The sequence below is a fragment of the Mycteria americana genome, chromosome 1 (assembly GCF_035582795.1).
Source record: "Mycteria americana isolate JAX WOST 10 ecotype Jacksonville Zoo and Gardens chromosome 1, USCA_MyAme_1.0, whole genome shotgun sequence".
Lineage (NCBI taxonomy): Eukaryota > Metazoa > Chordata > Aves > Ciconiiformes > Ciconiidae > Mycteria > Mycteria americana.
This window is the reverse complement of record NC_134365.1, coordinates 75,820,498-75,843,580: the sequence shown is the minus strand read 5'-3', so window position 1 is coordinate 75,843,580 and position 23,083 is coordinate 75,820,498. Positions and strand designations below refer to the sequence as shown.

The window sequence follows — 23,083 nt, the reverse complement described above, 5'->3', positions numbered from 1 at the left end:
GCTCTTCCCAACGGAATTACCTCTTGAAATAATTACAGAGCAAGTGTTCTTTGAACAGCTAATCAAGTGCTGGCATGCATGTTGGAACAGTAATGCAATAAAGCCAGCCTCAGCTTATGGGAGGAGCAAGTCCCAGTACACTGTTCTAGAGAGCTTTGGAAAACTAGCCGCAGTTTCCTTTGACTTTCCATCAGCCTAGCTTGTCATTGATGTCATATATATCATTAGATACAATAAGAGATTGCTGCAATCATTGCTCGAGCATAAGACCTGCCACATTATCAGCATTTATAGTTAATAGCTATGTAAATGCCATTAACAGGTAGCTGATGTTGCACAGCATTGCCAAACAACAGTTGTTTGGCAAAGTTGTGGAAGAAATACTCGAGGTATATGAGGTGACCTGTTGTGTGAGTGAATGGACTAAGTATATCCAGAAAGTCCACAGACTCTAATGGTGTATTAATAGAAGGTGGCAGTAGAACAAGTGTACTTAGGGCTTTGAACATCAATATTTTTTCAGCCCTGCTGACAATATAGTATCAAGATTTTTATCCAGATTTTCCATATCATTTAAATGATAGAGTACAAGAGAGAGAGTCTGGGACAACAGTCAATTAATCCTTGCTAGATGACTGAAAACTGATTATCATTTTTTAAATTTTTTATTTTAAATGTATCAGTCTTTGAGACACATCTGGAGACATTTTCAATGACCTCATTTGTAGGTGGTAAGTGCTCTGCTCTTTGATCATGACAACGTCTAGATCTTATCTTCATTAAAGTACTCCATAAAGGCATTTAGAAACATTGCACTCATTTTTTACCTGAGGAAACAGAAGCATGGAGGAGTGAGTGGCTTCCCCATGCTTATTCACCAGGCCACTGCCATACTGTGAATTATAATGCAAGATTCCCACTGAGTGTGATAATAGTACTCAAAGATTTAAAAGATCATGATCAAGTCCTAATGAATTAAGCAATTTGCTTAAAAAGATATTTTTAAATTGCATCATTATTTTTATTGCCTTCTAATATGTAAACCTTCAGGGAAAATTCTTGATTCATATTTTCAGTATTTTTCTCTAAAATGAAGGGAGGTAACCCTGGATTAACTTCTTGAACTATGTAATCAATTATTTTTAAGCAGCCTGAGATTGTTATATACTCTGATGATTCAGGGAGAGAGCTTTATGAAAACTCTGAATAAACCATAATTATTTTCCTATAAACCAGAGTATGGCATGGAAATTTTTGCAGGTGACTTCCATAGTATGGTAAGTTTGAGCATAAGCTCCATGTTATCTACATTTGCAGAAGCTTTCTTACCCTCAGCAAAAAGTTTAATCTTGATAAGGCTTCTAGAAACATATCAGCTCCTTTGTTGGAAAACTCATATCTCCCAGCAATGAAGAAAAATAAGGTCTTCTCAAGACTGAAGTCAAGGTGGCTGAAACCAAGCAAACAGACAAGCACAAAGTATTTCTCAAGATATAATCAAACAAAACACACAACAGATTTCTATTGTGGAGGAATTTATTATCCCAAGAAAATAATGAAAGTGAGGTTTTTATGGTGTTCTTTCAGTTGAATATCTTAATCTGATAAACTGCATCTTGAGTAAATAATGAAAAAATCAAGACCTTCTGCCTGATCCCACAATCTGTTAAGCAGAGCTAGAACTGGTGTCTGAAATTCCTTTAGTTTCTGACTGAGAAATCCCAGACAGGTATTTGAATAAGTTGGTAACATTTCACCTCCTCTATGAAGTACTTGTTATGAAGTACAGCAAGTATTATGAAGTACTTCCTGCTTTGGTTCTTGCTTTAAACAGTGTTGGACAACCATTGCTAGTTTTTGAAAAGTAAAAGCATACCCATAGAAATGACCTCGAATGAACTCTTGGATCCTAGCCTTGTACATGGAATGCAAATTCTGAAACTCATGCATTGCTGAAAATTTCTTAATGTTCAAGCCATTTGGGGTGACAACATCTGGAAAAGCAGAGAAAAGGCAGAGGACAACTTCAGAGTCAGAGAAATCTTTAAGGCAAGAACCAATGTGTCCTTCAGTTGTCAGTATGTGAACAGGTTATGTGCTCTTATTACTCATGGATAGGGAACAGCACTGTCTAACACAATGGTCTCCACCAGCTTACTCCACAAAGCTATTGAATGTGGCACTCCACTGTCTCTAGCACTGAAGTGGTTTTGTACCATTTTGACCTGTACTCAACATTAGCGTAGACCCTGCTGACCAGTAAGGTCTCCGCATGCCCTTTTGTCCTGTCAAGACTTAAGTAATGTCTCCATTTAGCCATAAGTTTTTTGTTCAATATGCCCTTTACCTCTTTATTCTTGATATCACTGTTGCCTGCTTTATCACTAGAGATTGAAAGCTCTTGAAAGCAGATGCTGTGCTGTACTATGCACTTGTTTACCGCATGCCACAAGAGAGGTCTGTTCTGTCAAGACTTTTGAGGATTTACCAGAAAAGGGAGAATATAAGAAACCTTCAGTAATCTGTTGGATCTCTCCTAAAAATAGCCACAGAACAGTATGCTTTACACTTTATGGCTGCTCTCTTCAAAGATTCCAAAGCATCTTACAATTAAAATTTGTTCATTTCTAGTATCTTCTAAGATAGAGTTGTAAGATATACATAGAGTTATAAGGACAGACATAGCTTGTTCCAACCAACGCTGAAATTCAGTCACTCTTCACCTTTCTGGTAGAGCACAGCAGCTCTTTAAAGGCTTGCCCTAAATCTAGTTGAAGTAAATTGAAAGAATGCCATTTTCTTTTCTTTGAGTTGGCTTATGAAAGCCATGTATGGAAATGAAAGGGTAAGCCGGTTCCTCAGCAGATGTATTTCATAGTACACAACTGACTTCAGTAGACCTATACTAACTTATGATACCTGAGATTCTTCATATACAAAGAATCTTCAAAGCAGCAAGAAGCGCTAATTATTAGAGGATGCACTGGTGCTGATTTCATACTTGTTCTCCCAGCAAGTGTCATCAGGTGTCTAGTAACCACAACTATTAACTGTAGTAATTTTAAAAGTCCTATGCATCATCCAAAGAACCTTCAGTAAGATATCACTCCCTACCACACATGGTTCATGCAAAAAACCCAGCACCTCCTTTGATCTCAGTGCACATGGTTAACTTCCCCCCATACATCAGGGTTACTGATGGGAGTACAGTCTCTTGCTTGCCACTGATACAGGACTTGAACATTACTTCTATCGTGGTCTTTCAGTCAAGGATGCCTGACATTCAGGATTTCCCATCCCTCCCCCTAAAAGTAGAGGTTTGCATGTCTAGGATTAATCATCTGACCTAATACAAAATGTTCTCTTATTTCTGGAAAGACTTAAGGGGATGTCTTTAAAACATCTATGGCTCCTTTGGTTGATTACATATCAAGATGATCTTAAAATAAGTACAATCAGTTCTTCATATGCTGTCCAGTACACTTGCTTGACATTTTTCATGCAAATGCCACGGCCATTTTTAATGAATTCCTTGAAATTTACAGTCTTCTTTAGCAGTATATGTATTTCCCTGTCAGGTAAGTGATCTCTAATTACTCTTTATGTTGTAAAGTGTTTTGAGACTCTTTAGGTTAAACAGCAGTAGATAAAAATATAACCTTTATTAGTAACCACGCAATACCAAAAATTTCAATGGATCTGTCTTGAAATACCACATTTCAAACTAAAGACCAGCCTTTACCAGGAAATCTTTACTTGTTAGGTACTTGGGATTTGGTTCTCAGGGACAAGAAAGGAGAGTCTTGGTGGGCCTGACAAGAAAATATGTGTTCTTATCTTCTGCTGTCCAGCACTAGGAGCTGCTCTGAATGAAGACCTATGTGGCCTCATAAGAGTGGGGGGTCAACAGAGCAGAAACACCCTCCATTTCTTTTTATCTTTACCAACAACATATCTTCTCATTCCTCTGACCTGCTTTTTGTGCAGCATGGAAGAACTGGCTCATGCAGGACATAGCTTTGAGACTGCAACAATTTCAAGCTCTTCTGAATAAAGTAAGAATCCTTGACTATGACTGGGTATTTCTGGCCAGTTTCCATCCACCCTCTCGCATTTATTTATCAGGGAGTTTTGGACACTCACCAATTATCAGCAGCCTGTATATAACCTACTCCCACGTTTTTTGATTCAACTGCAGCTTCATTTACCCTTTCATCAGGATGGGGGCTCAGTCCATCTCTTATTTAAGTCTTTGAGGTACAGAACAGACCCAAAGCATCCAGTTCACTATTTCTGCTCAACATACAATAATATTTTGAATACGTGTGAGACAATGTACCCTTGCCCTAGAGAAGAAATTATGAGAGAGACCTTTGTTCCTATTTTAAGGGTTTTGGGTTTTTTGTTGTTCAATGAAATAATGACATTTTTGTTTTAAAATTGTCCCAAGTAGGTCAAATCAGAATGATTTGACTTCTGTATTTATAGGAAAGAAACTGGCATTGATTTAAGTAATAATAGCACAGTATGATGTTTTCTGTTGATAAGTCACTAAGATTCAAGGTTGACTCATACTTCTTCAGAGTTTACTTCTATCATTTTGATCAAATATATAGAGATACAAAGTCTAGATCTAGATCTTAACTGATACTTAAGTGCCTTGGAATTTTGATTCAAAGTCTTCTCTACTGCTAATGAGAAATATGTTTCATATGTTTAATACCTGAATGAAAATATTAGAAATCCCATATCAGTTTACCAATCATGGGAATATAACTTATGATCACTGACAGAATCTTGCATGGTATGTCAAAGAGGACAGGTTCAACATTAGATACTCAAGCTTTTGACAAATATGGTTTGATAAATTATTGATCAAATAACAACAGCAGCAAGTGAAATCAGCATAATGCAAGCAGTCATTCTGCCAGGTTTAGACTGGCAAATTGGCCTTTGTCCTGGTTCAAAAGCTCTCTATGCAATCACGTCTACTGAATTTTAAAGGAGCTTTTCCAAGTGATGAGATTTATAATTTAAATTATAATCCAAGTTTAACATTAAGGAGAAGTAGCAGAGACTGCTCTGCTTACCACATTTCCTCAGTTATTTTTAGTTAACAAGTTTGTTACGAAGTTTACCTCTTAATAAATTCAAATGCAAATAAAAGTTAATTGTGCCAATTCTACATCCCCCTTTTAAAAGTTCATTTTTAAAGTGGATCGAGAAGTGTACAAATTCTTTCAGTATTCACGTTCCTTTGCAGAATTCAAGCTTAATGATCTACTTAAGGATTGCTGACCTTTCTGAACAGCCAATGTCTATGTCGATTTCACAACTTCAGAGATAATAAGTAGTATGAGAATAGAATCCTACGCAGTTTATTTGTGGTCTAAGATGCAAAGAAACTATTAAAGTACTTATTCCCATCAGAACATATTTTCCACTTATAATTGCCTCCTCGGATTTGGCATACCAATTCCTATTGAATTTCTTTCTAGCTCTGTCAACATGAAGTATGATATGTGTCAACAATTTTTTAACCCAAACTTTGAATATATTTACTTGGTTTCTTCTAAGTTGCAAGAATAATAAAAAAAACCTCAGGCCTGTGAATCTCTCTGCATGGAATTCTCTTCAGCTTCAACTGACGTTCTATCTGTGAGCAGTCTGCAGATATTCTCTCCCAAATTAAACTGGATTCAGACTCATTTCAGTCTCCTAAAATCCCAAAACATAAACTATGATTTTCAAGAGTAGCTGTTGTGGGGAGAAGCCTCATGCCAATATAAAACAGCTTCAAAAGTCTGATTTTCAGAGGCCAAGTGCTCTGCATCTGGTAAAAAACAAGACCTTTCAGAGACATCCCAGATAGATGACTGAACACTTAAATTAATTTTAAGACTTGGCTGTCATGTTTAAAATAAAAGGGAAAAATCTTCTAAGTTCATCATCCTATTGACAGTTAGTCAGAAATGAGGCAAAGCATCCAATGGACAATTTCTCTTTTACCCTGATGCACGAACCACAATGTGGCTTGAAGCACTGAAGTTAACAGGAATAATGGTCCCAAACTATAATTAGCACTGCAATCCACCTAAAAAAATCTACAAAGAATAAGCAAACCAAAAAAACCCAAAGTCACTGCTATACTTAAAATAACCAACTAAGATGTGAACACACCTGCTAAATAGTCTCAAAATTGTTTTGCAGGTTTTCCCCCATGATGCTTACCTGCAGATGGAGTATCGTGGCTTGTCCTTATAAAGCACTGTGATGATTTAAAAAGAACTTTAATGACACATCAAACTGGGATCATGACCTTATTCAAACTCCATGCATGGAACATGAAAACGTTTGTTGGTAAGTTCCATATTTCATTAGACTAATACAAAGGGGAAAATTAGACAAATGGTTGGGCACATAGCTATTTTTTCAAACTGTACTGGTTGGTCTAGTAGAAAATATTATATCTATCTATGAAACTTAGCACGGTTAGGTCCTAAGATCATGATGGCCACAACCACACTGCTACTCCTAGCTGTGAGAGAAACAGGCAAATGAACTATATTGATTTACGGTTTGTATTTTGCCTTCTCATCTCTTTCAATATTAAGTAAAGAAAAACAGCATTAGCACTGCAAAGTAAAACTCATCTAACATTCTGTTTTGCATATGACACTTTTTGCTACACTTCTAAAAGAATATAGCAAAGCAACAAACCTCACACTGTAAAAGCTGGTGAAATGTATTACAAAGGTTCCAGCTTCTGCTTTCATCAGTTGACCTGAATATATTACCATCACTGGAAACCCTGCTAGAGACAAAACTCCTGAAGCTGAGATGTCCTTGCAAAGAAAGCCTAACATCCATGAAGTTAAACTAATGCTCTCCTGAAACGGTACTGAAAGCAGTTATTAAATGGTGCTGAACTTGATTTCTCTAGATTACATATGCTACTAGAATGTGTTCCAAGTGATATTATCTGCACTTTTCTTTTGAAAATTGGTTATTCTCTGTAGTGTAGCCAGACATACCTATGCATGTGTCCTTGCTCTTCATGTTTGTATACCTGTCTCTATTATTTTCATTCAGTCTGAGGAAATGTAGGTACTCAGAGGAAATATAATAAGAACGCAATTCAGGTCTTACCAGGATTTCTTTTAAGCATATGTTCTGCTTCTATAGCTGTTATCTGTGAGACTGTGGTGAACACATGGGCACAATGTACAGATGCCCGTTCCATACAGTACCGATGGTAAATCTGTCTCTCTCCTGCTTCCTTGTCAATGTCAAACTGTTAAATAACAACACAAACAAAAAAGACACCTGTGTGATATGCTCATCAGACTCATTACCACAAAGAAGGTCTCTTGTGTTAAGCTTGATTTCCCCGGGAAATAAGAATCATGTGATTATGCTGTTGGTTTGTCTTTCTGTTTTTTGAACCATTTTATCAACTTCAAAGAGTTTGAAGGAGCAAGAGAGGTCTCAGTTCCTGCATGTTTGTGAAAAAGTGGCAGCTCTGCAACGGAGGGAGACCTAGATTAATGATCCCATGAAAGGTAAGGCTCTGTGCTACTTGCCCTGCTGGCTGGCAATATGTCATGCTGCATCTTGCCTGGGCTTGTTGGAAAACTTGGGAGAGCAGGGAAATTTCTGGTAACTGAAGGTACAGGGGAGAGAATAAAAAAGGAATGGGGATGAGGAGAGAACCTGGGGACTGGGTAAAGTAGTGGGAAACATGAGTAGGCAAGAGAGAAACGGAGTTGTGGTAGAGAGGTAGGATGTAAGAACTCAGTCACAAATCCCAAGGGAACAAAGGAAATAGAAAATGAGATATTTTCTGATACTCAGAGATGTTCTTCCTTCAACTCCACCACTATTATTTGCTGCTCCTTTTACTTCAATTTGAAATCCATTAATTTCTAGAGGCAGATGTAAGTTAAACTGCTAGATAAGACCATCCCAAAGTATTTCCAAATCATCTTTAAACCTTGCAGCTACCCCTTTTTTTACTGAGCTTATGTTATCCTAATGGGAAGAAAATGCACAATACCTATTGAGCCCATGCTTAAAAGTTCGAATGTTCACTAATGATATCCACTGCAAAATCACTACAATGTAGTCTAAAAAAGAATAATGCTAATGAGGTGTCAGTGATTACAATTAAATTACAATCCTCTTAGTCTTACATGATGTTTCACTTCTGGGAACAGAAGTGTTGACCTCCTAAGGTCAACAGCATAGGCACCAAATAGACTGTGTGAGTTATATGGAGAGTGACAACGATTCTCAACGAGCTCTGTCATTGTCACTGCCTAATGCTAGGTGCACAGTCTGATTTTGATTGCATTTGACTCTGTAACTTCATTGACCATAATAGATTTAACCATTATTATAGGCTGGGCAGACAGCACTTTTTATAGTTAGGACTATCTGACCTTTGCCATGGCCAGGTGCTTTTAGTACTTTAGAACTTAGCCAGAAGTAAAGCTATTTAGACTGTGACTTTTCATGCTGAGTACACGCTTAAGGTTGGTATAGAACATAGTTGAAGAAATTTCAGCAAATGTGAACCATTTCAGGGAACAAGATTTAAGTAGTTATTTTTTAATTTTTACTCAGATAGGTATAGATATAAATACAGATATCTTACAACTGTTTTGTTAAGAAACTTAACTGCTTTTACCCACTGAACACTCACTTTGCTGTGGTGCTACACTGCTGGTGGGAAAGCAGCTTCCTCTACATTAGTTGAAAATGCCACCTTAATGTGACCAAAAAAGAAATCTTGAAAAATCTCAGCTGAAAAGTTCTAGAGAAACTAGATGCTTTCTTTTGGTAATGATAATCCTGTATGTCAAGAGTTTCTAAGCTTGCCAAAGAGATTTTTAGAAAAGCTAGGAAAAATGCTTTACCACATAATATGCTATACATTATGATACCATTTTTCAGCTATATCATCATATATCATATTTTTCACATTCCCCATGAGAATTTTGGTGCATGAAATACAACCATGTCACAAAAGAAGATCTTTTCTCTAGAACATACATCTCATTTGTCACAGAAGTTGAATGGTAGAAAAAGCACAGGGCAGGAGGGTAGAGGAAGAGAAAAATAAAGGTGAATTAATTTGACTCCTGAGAGTGCCACAGATCTCTAGCATGATGCTTTGCTTACCCTAACCCAAATGTTTCACATGCAGTCTTAACTGTGTGTTCCTCCTTTTCTGGGAGACTACCTTGATATCTTTGAGTCTGATCTGTTGAAGTGTAGAGCATTCATATCTACATCTGAAATCCACTGGACCTATGCTCTGAGGTTATAAAGTACTTGGTACTGCTAACTCCAATAAAAGCTTCCCTAAAAAAATGTGCATGATGTAGCTACCTCCCCTCATATGGGTGTGGTAAACTAGTTAATTAACGTGTCTGGAGCATTCAGATACCACTGATGAATGCTGCAAAACAGGTCTTAAGAAAATCACAGATATGTTCTTCAGAGCAGAAATCTTAATTACACATCATAAATAAGGTAGGAAGCTCCATATATGGAACAATAACAAAACCAAAAATCATTATGATTGTTCAACCATTCTGTGTACCAAAGATGCAAAACGGGACAGTTCTTTAGCATGCTGGGCAAACACACAAATGGGATGGGATACCACTGCACAGTCAAAACTATGCAAGTTTTTTCAAATACGTTTGACTTTGTATGAAAAATAATTTTTAAATTGCTAGCAAACAGATAGCTGGCCAAACTTTAAAAGGTTTTTGTTCTCTTTTCCCTTTCTCACCAAGAATGGATTATTTACAAAATGTAATTAAAAACTAAATTTGGGACATGTTCACTAACTGTAGATAAACACTCCCTCCAGCACTACTGGGAGAAAGGTTCATAAAAGGATTGTTCAAAGCACTATGGCTTAGTTCTTGCTAGCTTTTATTTCTTTGATTGCATGAAAGCATTTAACGCATTTAACACATACACATATTGATGTTTATTTCTTCATTGCTATTCATTTTTTCATCTTCTGGAAATGGGAAAGATTTTATTTTGCACATGCTTGCATGACTTTTGGCACACTTTTTCAAAGGTACACAATTCCCTGCCTATTAGCAAGTATAAACTGAGGTCACAGCGTTCTCACATTTCATTTGCTCTCACTCTCCAGCATTTTCCTCCACCGATTGGTAAAGCAAGATCTTGAGCTTTGACCTCACATAGTGTGGAATAAGAAACCTCACTGTGCACCTCTGAGCAGGCTAGATGAGTGACTTCAGAAAATAAGGCTTAGGCAAGTTGAAGGGCAGGTTAAATGGAACTTAGTTGATGAGACAGTGCAGGAGACAAATTTAGTCCACACAGTACTGTACAGAGACAGCTGAGCTTGCTGCGACAGTATTAGCTCCAGAATTAGAGGCAACATGGGGCATGACACTGTATTGCGCCAATATGCCAAAATGAAGCAGAATACCAGTGCAGCTAGTTTGCTTTTCACCCCCAAACCAATGTTTCTGCTCAGCAATTGGCTCTGCTGTCTGAATGCTTGTCCGCCCTAGCTCAGGCACCTGTGAACTATGTTCCATAGCGTTCACATTCAGCAAAGATCAAAGCAAAATATCTGTGAAGTGCGTCATGCTTACTTTTGTTTGTTTGCTGTTATCAGCAAATGGGAACACTAGCAAAGCCACAAATGAAAGCTGCATCAAGAGAAAACCAGATCTAAGTCAGATTAACTGTTTATAGAAACATTTAGGTTGGAAAAGACCCTTAAGATCGAGTCCAACTGTTTCTTCCCTCAGTGACTTTTAAAGACTAACGACTTCAATATCCACTTCCCTGTAAATACTCCACTGCTCCCAGTGAGGATCCCCTCCTACTCTGACTGTTAGAAACCAAGCAGATTATTAGAATTTACACGATGGCAAGGATTAGAGGGGAAAATGCCTCCCTTACAAGGCCACTCTAATTTCAAAGCAAAACATGAAGACGTTCCATAGGCAAAACGCTCTGGAGTAAAACTTGCATTTGCTGCAATGCAATTCTGAGGAAAAATTTCAGCTCATTTCTGTCCTTTCTATGGATCCATGTGATGAGCATAACATTTCATTCATGTCTTAAAATTTAGCATGTTAGGGGGCACAGTAGGTAATCACTGAACCTCCCAGCATGACGTTCTGTTTAAGACAGCTAAGGCGATCTTTGAACGCATAAAGAAGAGAATATCAAGCAGTTATGGGATACTGGCATTATGTTTCTCTTGGAAACACTGAACAGTCACTGAAGTAATAAACCCAAATCAGACATTCATACTTCAAAATGATAAAGACAAATTGCAAAGGATTTACAAAACCACAAGAACAATGATTTGAGAGTGGAAAAGGAAGAAAGACTATACTAGCTATGTAGATACTTTTCTGAAAGACAGATAAATTATTTGTCACAGACTGCATATAATCTCTAGATACTGATACTAGACTATGCTTTCATAAAGCAATTAAAAAAAAAACCCTATGATGAAAGCCAACGGAAGTTAAACCAAGACAAATTCAAACTGGAATTAAGATACATGGTTTCAATAATGAATAACTTTGTAACACCTTTGCATAAATAATATAGATTTCCCTCACCACTTGAACCTTACCTCAAGAGTGGATAATGTTTTTGTAAGTACTTTGTATCTCAAACAAAAGGTATACGTTTGATGCATGAATTTTTAGCTGAGGATTTTAGGCAGAGAATGAAATGATTTCTTCTGGTCTTTAAAATCAGTGGCACACTCAAGTTCACAAGGTGATTCTGCAGTGAAATCAGGAACAGTCAGAGGCAGGCCTGAAGTTCAAATTTCTTATCTACCAAAAGGTAGAATGGAAAGATCTTCCCTTCTAGTATAATCTCACTGGCTGCCATTGTCTGAATTATGTAAGAATTACTCTTTTTAAATCCATCTTACGTCAAATTTAACTCCCATTGATTGTTATCTTGTGCAAATAGAACTTTCATTCTGGTATAGCTCTGCCTTGCCAAAACAGAATGAAATTTACACTTCCTGGCTTAAGTCAGATTTCCATTAGCTGCTCTACTAACAAAGCGGATCAGCTTTGCATAACAGTGAGCTCAGTGACAGCCGTGACAGTACTGTACTAAGTGGAATGAGAGCTTGTGCTCCTATATTGTCAGCATAAAAGCTCTTGACCATTCATTTTCATTGGGATTTTTAGTACTTTTCCTTTTAGACTTCTTGGGATAGAATTCTCCACCACTTTGCAAACTAGGTTCAGCTGTACTTGTATGAGTTGAATATAAAATGTTGCTAGGTCTAAATAAAAGTGTTACACATTGGCAGGGCAACCTTATATAAGGAAAAAGGCAATGAAGAATGAGACTAATTTTTTTTCTTCTCCTTAGAGCACTTTTTTCATTATAACTCAAGGTGATTTTTTAGTAAGAAGCATCAGAGGCTGAAGCCTACAAACTTCTCCATTATGCCAGGCCAGTGGTCTACAAAACCATTTCAGGTGGTCACCTCTCAGATGAAATTCCAGGTTAGATCACTTGCCAAAAAGACTGTTCACGATACAGCTGTCTGTTCACCTGTGAACTAGCCTGGATCATCAGTGTCTCTCAGTCAATTTATGAAAGGTGTTGGTCTATTTAAAACCCTAGAGGGGTGAAATGAGACTGAAAAAAAAACCCCGACCAACCAACCAAAAAAACCCCTAAATAAGCCAGTCCCCTTAAACAATGGGGAAAGCAGTAAAAGATTAACATTCTCGATCTTCAGTTGATTAGTCAGTTCCTCCTGAAGAGAAAAAGGTTCCACAAGCTCAGAACCTTTTTCACAGAACTTCCTGCCTTCTGGATTAGCTATTTTGGTTCAGTTTACCTTAGCAACAAACATAACCTTACTTTCACCAGTGTAAAAGCTACACTGGACGTGGGGACAATGAGAAAAAATGCATTGCTGGTTGGACTATTATTTAGATCTGCAAAACTTCTTAAGCATAGATAAATCTATGATAATATCTCTGTTGGGAATTAAGCCCATAACATACCCTGCTTGTTATTGAAATTAGAAAGCGTTGACTTTGGAAGAGTTCAAGCCAGTAACCTGTAGGTAGGGTTAGCAGTCCCTGACCCAGCCATTTACCCAGGGTTCTTCAGAAGCTTAAAGGTAAATAAAAATATCACACACTTCCAGTTACCATGAAAGTCACCTTCTGTTTTGTTCTTTTTGTTTTCCTCCCTTCCTTCCTCCAGAATCAGAGTGATTTAAATGTGAATCTAGGATTCACACTAAAGTGTACACTGAATAGCTGATATATGGTTATTGCCTCAGGGTTCCTTAGCTCAGACATAGCCCATCTGTTGTTTATTACATGCTGCTGAGGACACAACAGCGTTAATTCTGGTGTTCATTATGCTCCTGTGCACACTGTTTAAGGGCTTAACACCCAGGTTTCCACTGGAGCAGAGGCAGCTAAATTTCTCCCAGTCCAGATGAACCGAGTTAAGACTGTAAGAATATAAGAATTGTGTAATCTCAGACAGTAATGCTGTATAAGAACCAGGATCCTATCTCTGATTGAGGCAAAGAGCAGATGGCTCGGGAAGAAGTCAGGAGTCAGACAACATTACAGTCTTACATCCATAGTACACCCTCCTATCTTCCAGCAATCTACAGCTCTAATTTACTAGGTTGACTAGGTTTTCAGTCCCCCAGAAAATGTCCTCTTACAGCTCACAGGATGACATGTGCCCTCAGCTCATGAAACAAAGAGTTTTGGTAGCCTACAGTTCAGGCCTCTCTGTGATTTACGGAGTCTGTAAAGAATCACACATCACAGCATGGCAACCCTTCACTAAGTCATTCTTAACTTTTTCCCAAAAGACTAGTAAGGCTGGAGGTCAATTTTTCACAGGTCCAGTGTTTGTGGAGGCTATCAGAAGACCACATGAAGCCTTCCTTCCAGTTTTATCACCTGACAGGGGCCGGCAACTTGAGCTCTTTGTTCATAGAAGTGCTAGAGAAAACGTCAGTCACGCTGCACTGCACAGCCCTTTGCATGATCATTGATATTGACGTTCACTCCAAACTTGGGCCAAAGTCTTCTCTGGTCTAAAGCTACTGACCTCACTGGCTTACTTCAGAGAATACATTTGTATGTTCTACGCTTGTGCCAACTGGCACATATTGAGCTTTGCTAGGAAGGTGAATTAAAGTGGTATTTTCAACTGGAAATCCAGAGAATCTGTGGAATTCAACTGTGGAATCCAGAGAAAGAAAGAAAATCTCAGTAATTTTTATATTTTTAAAGGAGATCTTTCAACTTATCTCGTATCTTCTGGTCATGCGTATCTACAGGGGGGGTTTAACACTGAAGTGGAAGAGTGCTGCACTGTGTGAGCATGTGCACATGCGTGCGTGCATATGTGTGTGTACGCAGAGCAGGCAGGGCTGATGGACAGTGGAGGACGAACTGAGAGTGTGTTACAGTGTCAGGACTAACAGGAAATATTACGGTGTGGAACAATACACTGGTCACACACACCCAGGGCACTGCGAAAGTGAAGAGAGAAAGGACTGTGAATATCTTCTGTTAGTCATCAAACAATCATGTCATGGTTTTGTCTGTGGATCCCACTGTTAAATCCTTCCACATTGCAGAAAAGCACCTGGCTGTCTAGCAGACTTTCTAAGCCAGCTTTTTGTGGACTGTGTTGGGGACTAGAAAAGGGAACATGAGGTTTCCTCTTTTCTCTGTAGGAGCTGTGGATGCCTGATTGTCTCTAGGCACAGTCAGGCCATACCCATTCCTTTTGTGCTGCAACCATTTTTTCTGTGATGTCTGGCACAGCACATACTACAGTTGCATCTTTTCCACCCATCTCAGCTGTTGTGCTTAAAGCTGGTGGAAATTGTGTTCTAACCATGAAACGCAGATCAAAAGTGAGAACTTAAAGTCAATTACTATTATGCTTTAAAGGAAGAAAAGTATACAATAGCACTGAAAGAGGAAAAACAGCTATTCTACTTCGGGGTAGGAGGTGACACACCCTAAAAATATATTGTCTCATCCAAAAATTAAACATTAGGAAGCCCTGGAGCATCTTCTTCACTGGACAAATTGCTTGTTTGACCTTAATAGTTTACTACTAGAAGATGGCAACAAGAATAGCCTCTGAAGATTTAGCTATCAGTATCATTTAATTACTGTACTCTAGATCAACCTCTCATGTTTCTCAACTGACTTTTGGGCCAGGCTGACTTTGTTACAGCCAAAGGAGCCCTCATTAAGATATCAGTTCTCTTACTGAAAGTTAACTTTGTCAGGAAGAGCTTTAGCACCCTACAAGCTTGTTAAACAGTAGTATAACAGCTTGGCATCATTTCCTCTATTAGTACCTTTAAATGTCAATCTCTCCACAGAGGTCATAAAGCATTAAGGTCTAGAAACCCATGCATTTCCTCCCTTAAGTATTACTTACAGCAGTTTATCATAATACTTTAAACTGATACATATGTTTCATTCCATATATTCTTAGAATAAAGTCTGAATAGAAATGTCTGTATTTATCACATAGCTGATAGTTACCCATGGAATTTGTGAAGCTTTGCAGAAGGATGGACAGTACGTTATCACATAAAGTTGGCCATGTCATGTGTGAACAGTAAAAATGATATTAATACTGTGACTAGATTATAAATATATTAAAATCTGTGAGTCTGCTCAGATGTAAGATCATTATTTTTTTCTTTTGAGTACACAGACAAGGGTGAGGCCCCCAAAGTTATCCTGAAGGCAAAAAAAAGTTGCTTTTGAGAAAAGAAGATTATTTTGCCAGACCACTTGTAGTTCACCAAATTAACCAGAACACAAAACAAACCAAAATTTTTAAAAAATTTCCTTTACAAAAGGAAGGCAAGGCTCTGACACAGTATTTTTAGCATCAGTTTGTAAAACAATTCAGCATTCTCTTTTTTTTAACTCTACTTTCTCATTTTAAATGCCCCTTCCCCCCCCCTTTTTTCCCCTTTTATTCTTTTTTTTTTTTTTTTTTTTTTTTTTTTACTGTGGCTTCCTCTCTAACAAATTACATGTAAGAATGCAAGGGTGAATGAATAAAATTACTGCTGAAAAGTCCCCACTTTCTCAAGTGTTAAACCTGACACTGCATGGTTTTAGTTCTTTCAATCTAGCTCCATCCGGAGAAAAAGTAATTTAATATGACTTTAAAGCTAGACTTTGCATATATACACATAAGGAGAATATGAGGGAGCAGGAATGTCTAGACTCCTGAAACTTGGGTCTGACAGCACGACTGGGTTATTCATGCTGCCTCATTAATGCACCTAATAAACATATCTAATTTAGGAGACTAGTTTTCCTAGGTGGTAGATGGAGACAGATCTTTCAGATGGTAATTTGAAGATGCTTGCCTTACACTGATTGTGAAAAGGCCAGTGTAACTCTGCTAATGATACAGGGAGCCTAGGAGGAGTAACCATCTATGTTACCTCATATTGGCCAGAGAGAATTCCCCCTACACACTATCATGCTACAACCTTTATGCATATAAGTAAATGAGTGGAGACAGTCTTTTACTCTTAGTGTGTTCAGTAGATTCAGTAGTTGCCTTTGGAGGGAAAGGGGGGAAAAAAAAAAAGAGGAGTAAGGTGAATGACTGTTTCCTTGGAGTTCAAGGGAATGGCAATCTCTTCTGTGCTTCTGAATAAGGCCAGTAGCACACTACTGCTTGGGCCTTGCCTTTGGAAGACACTGAAACTTGACACACTGTGGAACAAACATCCAACTGAAAATTGCCAACTGAATAATTTTCTTCACTGATTTTAGCCAAGGAAATGCATGGACAGTGAATAAGGCAGTTGTTTTAGCCTTTTAACTACCCCACCCTCAATAAAATCTGGAATGTAAAAATCTCTTGAAATCAGTTTGTCTGTAACCATATTAGAAAGCCCAGATCATGTGAGGTACCTCTACTGAAGGCAGTGCTAAAGACATCTGGGTCCTTGAAACGGTGGTTTGTGTTATGCTTTGAGTGGAAAGAGAACAGTGAAAACCAAAACCACTAGATAGTTTACAAAAATTCCAAGAAACAGGTGTGGGTCTTTTGAACTCAGAAAATACTTCCTATATTTGCCAGTTACACGTTAAGCCTAACCTGAAAAGCTTGAAAGTAGAAGGACTTATTATGACTTGCAAGAATTAAGAAGTTGGCTAGGAAAAAACAAAACAAAACAAAACAAATATTTAATGTCATTCCAGGGAATTTCAGCAAGAAGGGGGCTACTGGCTATTTTTAATACTGCCTTTCATTAAGAAAGAGTGCTGTGAAGCTGCACCTGAAGTGTCAGATGATGACTACAGCTGAATAGGTTTTACATTCACTGGTTACTCACGCTGCTAACAGTAACTCCCAAACTGTAGCATCCATTGCTTGAGTTGATTGCCTTTCCTGAACACAAAGGGGAAGATTCTCAAGGACATTTGACTTGCAGTGATGTCTGGGCCTGTAACTCTCCCCTTGCTTTTGAAAATGTCCCAAGCCATTGAAAAGAAGAATCTTTTCATTAAGAATCTCTGTTGGCAGTCCTGTACTGCTGCAATATTACCCCATATATCAGTGGACTGGACTAAGGCACTGACTTGACTGGAGGCTGAATGAGTTTCAGTACTCTGCAGTGCAAATCTGGTAAATCAAAGTTCACTGAAGGTACTGCAAGTATTCTAGACTCTACTGAGCTTTAGGACCTGTCAGATGACACAGAGACAAAGGCACTCATGCCTAGACACTCCATGGTGTTACAAATATCATTTCTTGTGCTCTGGAACTGACAACCTATCACTCAGCTGTGGGTCAATCATAAGTGATCGCACAAGACAGAAAATACAATATATGGTGTTTCACAGTAAACAGAAAAGGAGCCAGGAGGTCATTAGCTGAAAGAAGAAGGAATGAGAAAAATGTCTCTTACCTGGTCAAGATTGTTGTAAAAATCTATACTGGCTGCACACAGGTATCTCCCAAGCAGAGTCGCATGGGTAGTAAAAACTGTGGCAACAGGTAGTTTCTGAGATCGAGACAGTATTAAACCCACTCCTGCCTGCCACTCATGGAAGTGGGCAATTATGTTGGGCTTGTCGTCAAACTGACAGGAAAGCTGAAAATTATTAGAAAGAACATACATGAAACACATCATCCTAGCCTCAGAAACCTCTTTTTTTCATGCTGCCTTCTGTGTGCTTGCTTTCTTTCATATGACAAAGCGGTACAGCATTCTAAGTGGTCATGTGTCTTGATTCCCATCAGCCCTAATCCTTAGCCCAAGAAGCACAGGTGCCTCATTAGTGCTTCAGAACAGTATCCTTCCTAGAGTGTTGGGGAGCTCTGGCAAGCACAGTCACTCTTCTTTCTTTTAATGTGCTCTTCTGCTGTTCAAACTCATTTAGATAAGAAAATCATAAGCACCTATGACAGACAGATGATTCTGCAAATTAACAAAAATTTTCCTCTCTTCAGGTAGGCTGTGATAGACTGACATGTGAAGTCACAGTGCTGTCATTAATTCTTTCTGTTTGACTCTATTCCCTGTGCAAGGTAGTATCTAATAGCTGAGATATGGCTTGACCGGCTTTAAGGACAGTTTGTGAGCGTGACAGCTTGACTACCATAGGAGAGGAAAAGGTTGTTTGAGATCCTACCTGTAAGAGCATCCTGTGACAAATAAGGGAGTTGAGAAGAAACAGAGGGGGACATGACAGTAAAGACACAGCAGATTTCATGTAGTCCTGTATTGTCATCCCCCGCCCCCCCGAAAAATAGTTAAATGACCACTTAAGATTTAAGTTTTAAATACAAATTTGATCTACATCAGCTATCAACTTCCTTAAAATCATAATTTTCAAACTGGGGAATAGGAACCACATCCCAAAGCTTTTTGCCCTGCTGACAAGGCTGAGGTTTGAAAATCTCTAGATTTAAAAACTTTACCTCTTTTAAAAACCATGCTGTTAACGATCCAAAAATCACAGCATCATTGGCTTCTCGGTCATGAAAAGGAATCCCTATGTTGCTGACATCCCAAAATTCACCCTTCCATCTGTCCAGATTCCAGGCTGCTGATCCTATATCGAACAGTAAGACATATGGGCTGCCCTCTATCAGCCATCTTCCAAAAAAGACCTATGGGAAAGAGGCAAGGATATAAGCAGAAAATGTTAAAGTGAATGTAAAAGCCAGTTAGCATAACTATTTTCCATAACCATCAAATCTTAAATATTTTACATAAGGAACACATGATCATAGTCCTACATACTCAGGATTTGTGGTTTTCTGTGCAAAATACATGGAGTAATACTGGACCAAAGGCAGGAGTAAAAGGAAACTACAACCTTTAGGAACATTTTGTTTTAAGACTTTTAATTTAGGTTTTCATTGCAATGTTAACTTTTTTTTCATGAAAAAAAAGCTTAGGAAGACTATATTTCGTTGAATAATGAGGTCCTATGTTCTTATTGAAGTATCTATGCCATTTTTATTCTTATTTCAAAATTATTATTTTCTTTCAGACAGATTTGTCACCAATCTTTTGCCATTACTGGCGACAGATTTTGTAGGAGAGGTGCTTGGGACCTATATCTACCATGGCATTTCCTCATTCTGCCCAAGCAGCGCAGTTGATCCCCTTTAGCAGAGCAGAATGATCAATCAGAAAGTGTAATAATACCTAAAAACGCATCAGCCTAAAAATAGAGCTTTCCTGCTTTATCTGCATCAGTATAGTTAAATATCTCTAAGAGTATTTAGAACTCCACTGATATAACCTACCTGCCCAACCTGCCCAACCAGGAGAGTAGGCTGAACTGTCACAAGGCAACACAACACAGCTGGGCCCATACTACAGATTGTGCCAGTCTGAACAGTGAAATTATGCACATTGAAATTTGTATTAGTGAAATCTGCACAGTGAAATTTGTATCAAAAATAGCATGGCCAGCAGGACTAGGGAAGTGATCATGCCCCTGTACTCAGCACTGATGAGGCCGCACCTTGAATACTGTGTTCAGTTTTGGGCCCCTCTCTACAAGAGAGACATTGAGGTGCTGGAGCGTGTCCAGAGAAGGGCAATGAAGCTGGTGAAGGGTCTGGAGCACAAGCCTTATGAGGAGCGGCTGAGGGAACTGGAGTTGTTTAGCCTGGAGGAAAGGAAGCTCAGGGGAGACCTTATCGCTCTCTACAACTACCTGAAAGGAGGTTGTAGAGAGGTGGGGGTCCGTCTCTTCTCCCAAGTAACAAGTGATAGGACAAGAGGAAATGGCCTCAAGTTGCGCCAGGGGAGGTTTAGACTGGATATTAGGAAATTTTACTTCACTGAAAGGGTTATCAAGCATTGGAACAGGCTGCCCAGGGAAGTGGTTAAGTCGCCATCCCTGGAAGTATTTAAAAGACATTTGGATGAGGTGCTTAGGAACATGGTGTAGTGGTGGTCTTGGTAGTGTTAGGTTTACGGTTGGACTCGATGATCTTAAAGGTCTTTTCCAACCTATACGATTCTGTGATTCTGTGATTATTTCACATTAATCCTACCATCAAAATGGCTATAGCAGCAGAGACATACTAACCGGGAAGAACGAGGTACTGTAGGGAGGCTAGTGCAGTTTATACCCCATGCAGAAGAATCTTTTATGCCAGTGTTCAATCTCTTTTCATTCACCAACCCCTGGGACCTCAGGGGTTGAACCCAGCCCTGATGCTAGAACGGGCTGAATAGAGGTCTAGTCTAGAAAACAATGAGATGAAAGCTCTTAGATCTGTTTGTTACAACCTGTCTTTTTTGTGCCAAGACAGGTGTGTGAAGGAGGGTCAGCTCCTTATGTCCTTATTTCAGGCTATCAGGTTTCTTATTCAGGAAAATGAGGTTAAAGACCAGGGAGTTTGTGTGAACCCAGACTTCATCTAAATATGGAGTAAGCCTGTGGCAAGGAACACACCTGACCTGAGAAGTTTGGAAGCATTCCTTGGATCCCTTTAAACCAGGGGACCTTTGTGATGCATAAGCAAAATCCAGACATAAATGTTAATAGGATAAGTGCAGCTCCTGGAAACTAGAGCGTCATTATTAGAGATCACAGCTATACTTGACGTACGTGGGACAGATTTGCTGCTATATATGAATACTCTAGCAGCACAATGCACATATTAGGCTGGAAGAGTTGGCCGATTAAATTGAATGTATTGCTGGAACAGCATGAAGTGTATATGCAGCATTGCAATTGATCTACCCCACAAGTCTTTAGCTGTTTTCCAAACAAATGAGTGTTACACAGCTTGCAGAGACATCTCTTCCTATGCCACAGAGGCAACATGGAAAACTTGATCAATCACTTATGAAAATTTGATTAGAAATAAGAAATGGCAGTTAGATTAGACCTTTAGGTTTGAACCTCAGCCTGAACAATACAAGCATCATGCAATGTTAGTGTCCCCAACAGACACTTCCAAAGCTGTGGCACATATATGTCCAACAATACGCTTCTACATAATATGCAATAGGGCATTAAATCCTAAGAACAGCAGAACTGCTGTTACAAAGGGAGATAACACATCACCAGTGCCACAGCTGGTGGCAGTCCAAGAAGTTTATGAATTTCTACATTAAAGTGTGTCACACCCCTCAGCAACAGAACCTTGTAAGAATGCTTCCTTGCTGCTGCCTCTCAACATTTTTCACATCTGTTCAGCACACATTATAAGCAGATAATTTTTCCTCCTGCCAACTAGCATCTCTGAGGGACTCAATGCTGAAACAGAGTGAAGGTGAGTTCTAGATCTCTGAGGAGGACTTTCAAGAAAGGAGGTCAGATTTAGCATGTGTTATCTTCCACCCATTTTCAGGTAATCAATTGTCCTCAAGCCTGCAGCTGCTTGCAGCTTAGTAGCCTGCCCATCAACACAGTAGATTCTATTCGATCACCTTTACAGGAAGTTTATCCCTAGTTTACTGTTGGAGAAATTGAGTCATAGAGAGGCTATGAGGTTTGACTGAGACCACACAGAAAACACTGGTTAAAAATTGTGTAGGAAACACAGATGAACTCAGTCCTTGTGCTGTGGTTTAACCTCTCTTCCTAGGGAACAGACAGCTAGTTGCATTGATCTGAGGAAGCAGATTCTTTGTCACCTGGGTGCTTTTCTTAAGTCCACCTGTGGTTTGTCCCTTTCTGGCTTTCAACTCAATATAATGCTACGTAAGAAAAATTGTGAGCTAGTGGAATGCTTTTCTCTCTCCAGCACAAGAACACCAAACGTAACATAAGGGTTCAGTCAAAGTAAGGTCATATTATATCTACTAAAATCTCACTGTATTTAGAGACTGGATAAATAAGTCATTAATCCAATTAAGTAGACTTGCAGATAAATGACTGTTAAAACCTGTAATTGGATAAACTGGTTCTTCCTCAAAAATAACCTTTAATGAATTGTCTCTGCTGTTCTAACAGTGGATTCTGAGCCTTTCCCATTGTGACATTGACCAGGACTGCTGTGTCAAGTGGAACGGCAAGAGCATTAACCAAAACTGTAATCTCCTCAGAGTCAGCTTTGTTGCCCTGGGAAGCAGTAGCACATCTGATTTACCTGACACCCTTGGCTTTTCATGGTGTCCATTGCCTTCTTAACTGCGGGGTTTGGAGGCTCACATGCTTCCACCTGAGTCTTCACATTGTGCTCAAAATAGGGACCAACCAGAAAATAGTTTTCACCCCATTCATCTGCCGTAATTTTGGCTTTTGTCTGGATCACAGTGTAAATGCCTCCCACTGCAAAAGAAGATCACAAAGAACAAAAAGTAGAAAGGGCCCACAAAGCTCTGGAATAAGCTCCAACCCACCTGTGGATCAGATACACCTCTAGTTAAATCACTTCACATATTCAGATTTTAAGTGAAACCCAGACTCCATCAAATAAATAGAAGTTCAGTCTCTTAAATGGAATCAGAGCTTCACGGTTCAATTTAGGAGTATGCACTGATAGCAGACCATGTGTAATTCTT

At 38.8% G+C, this 23,083-nt stretch overlaps 1 protein-coding gene across 1 annotated transcript in view; it reads right to left on the bottom strand.

The window, feature by feature from the left end:
- The window catches only part of GYS2 (glycogen synthase 2), a 47,791-nt gene that overhangs the window by 14,723 nt on the left and 9,985 nt on the right, over positions 1-23,083 (bottom strand). The window contains exons 2-7 of the mRNA XM_075491730.1: positions 22,669-22,850; positions 19,024-19,215; positions 18,008-18,193; positions 7,150-7,294; positions 1,877-1,994; positions 1,330-1,450 (exon numbers count right to left, since the gene is read on the bottom strand). Of these exons, the coding sequence (XP_075347845.1) occupies positions 1,330-1,450; positions 1,877-1,994; positions 7,150-7,294; positions 18,008-18,193; positions 19,024-19,215; positions 22,669-22,850 (944 nt within the window). The remainder of the gene's footprint in view (positions 1-1,329; positions 1,451-1,876; positions 1,995-7,149; positions 7,295-18,007; positions 18,194-19,023; positions 19,216-22,668; positions 22,851-23,083) is intronic.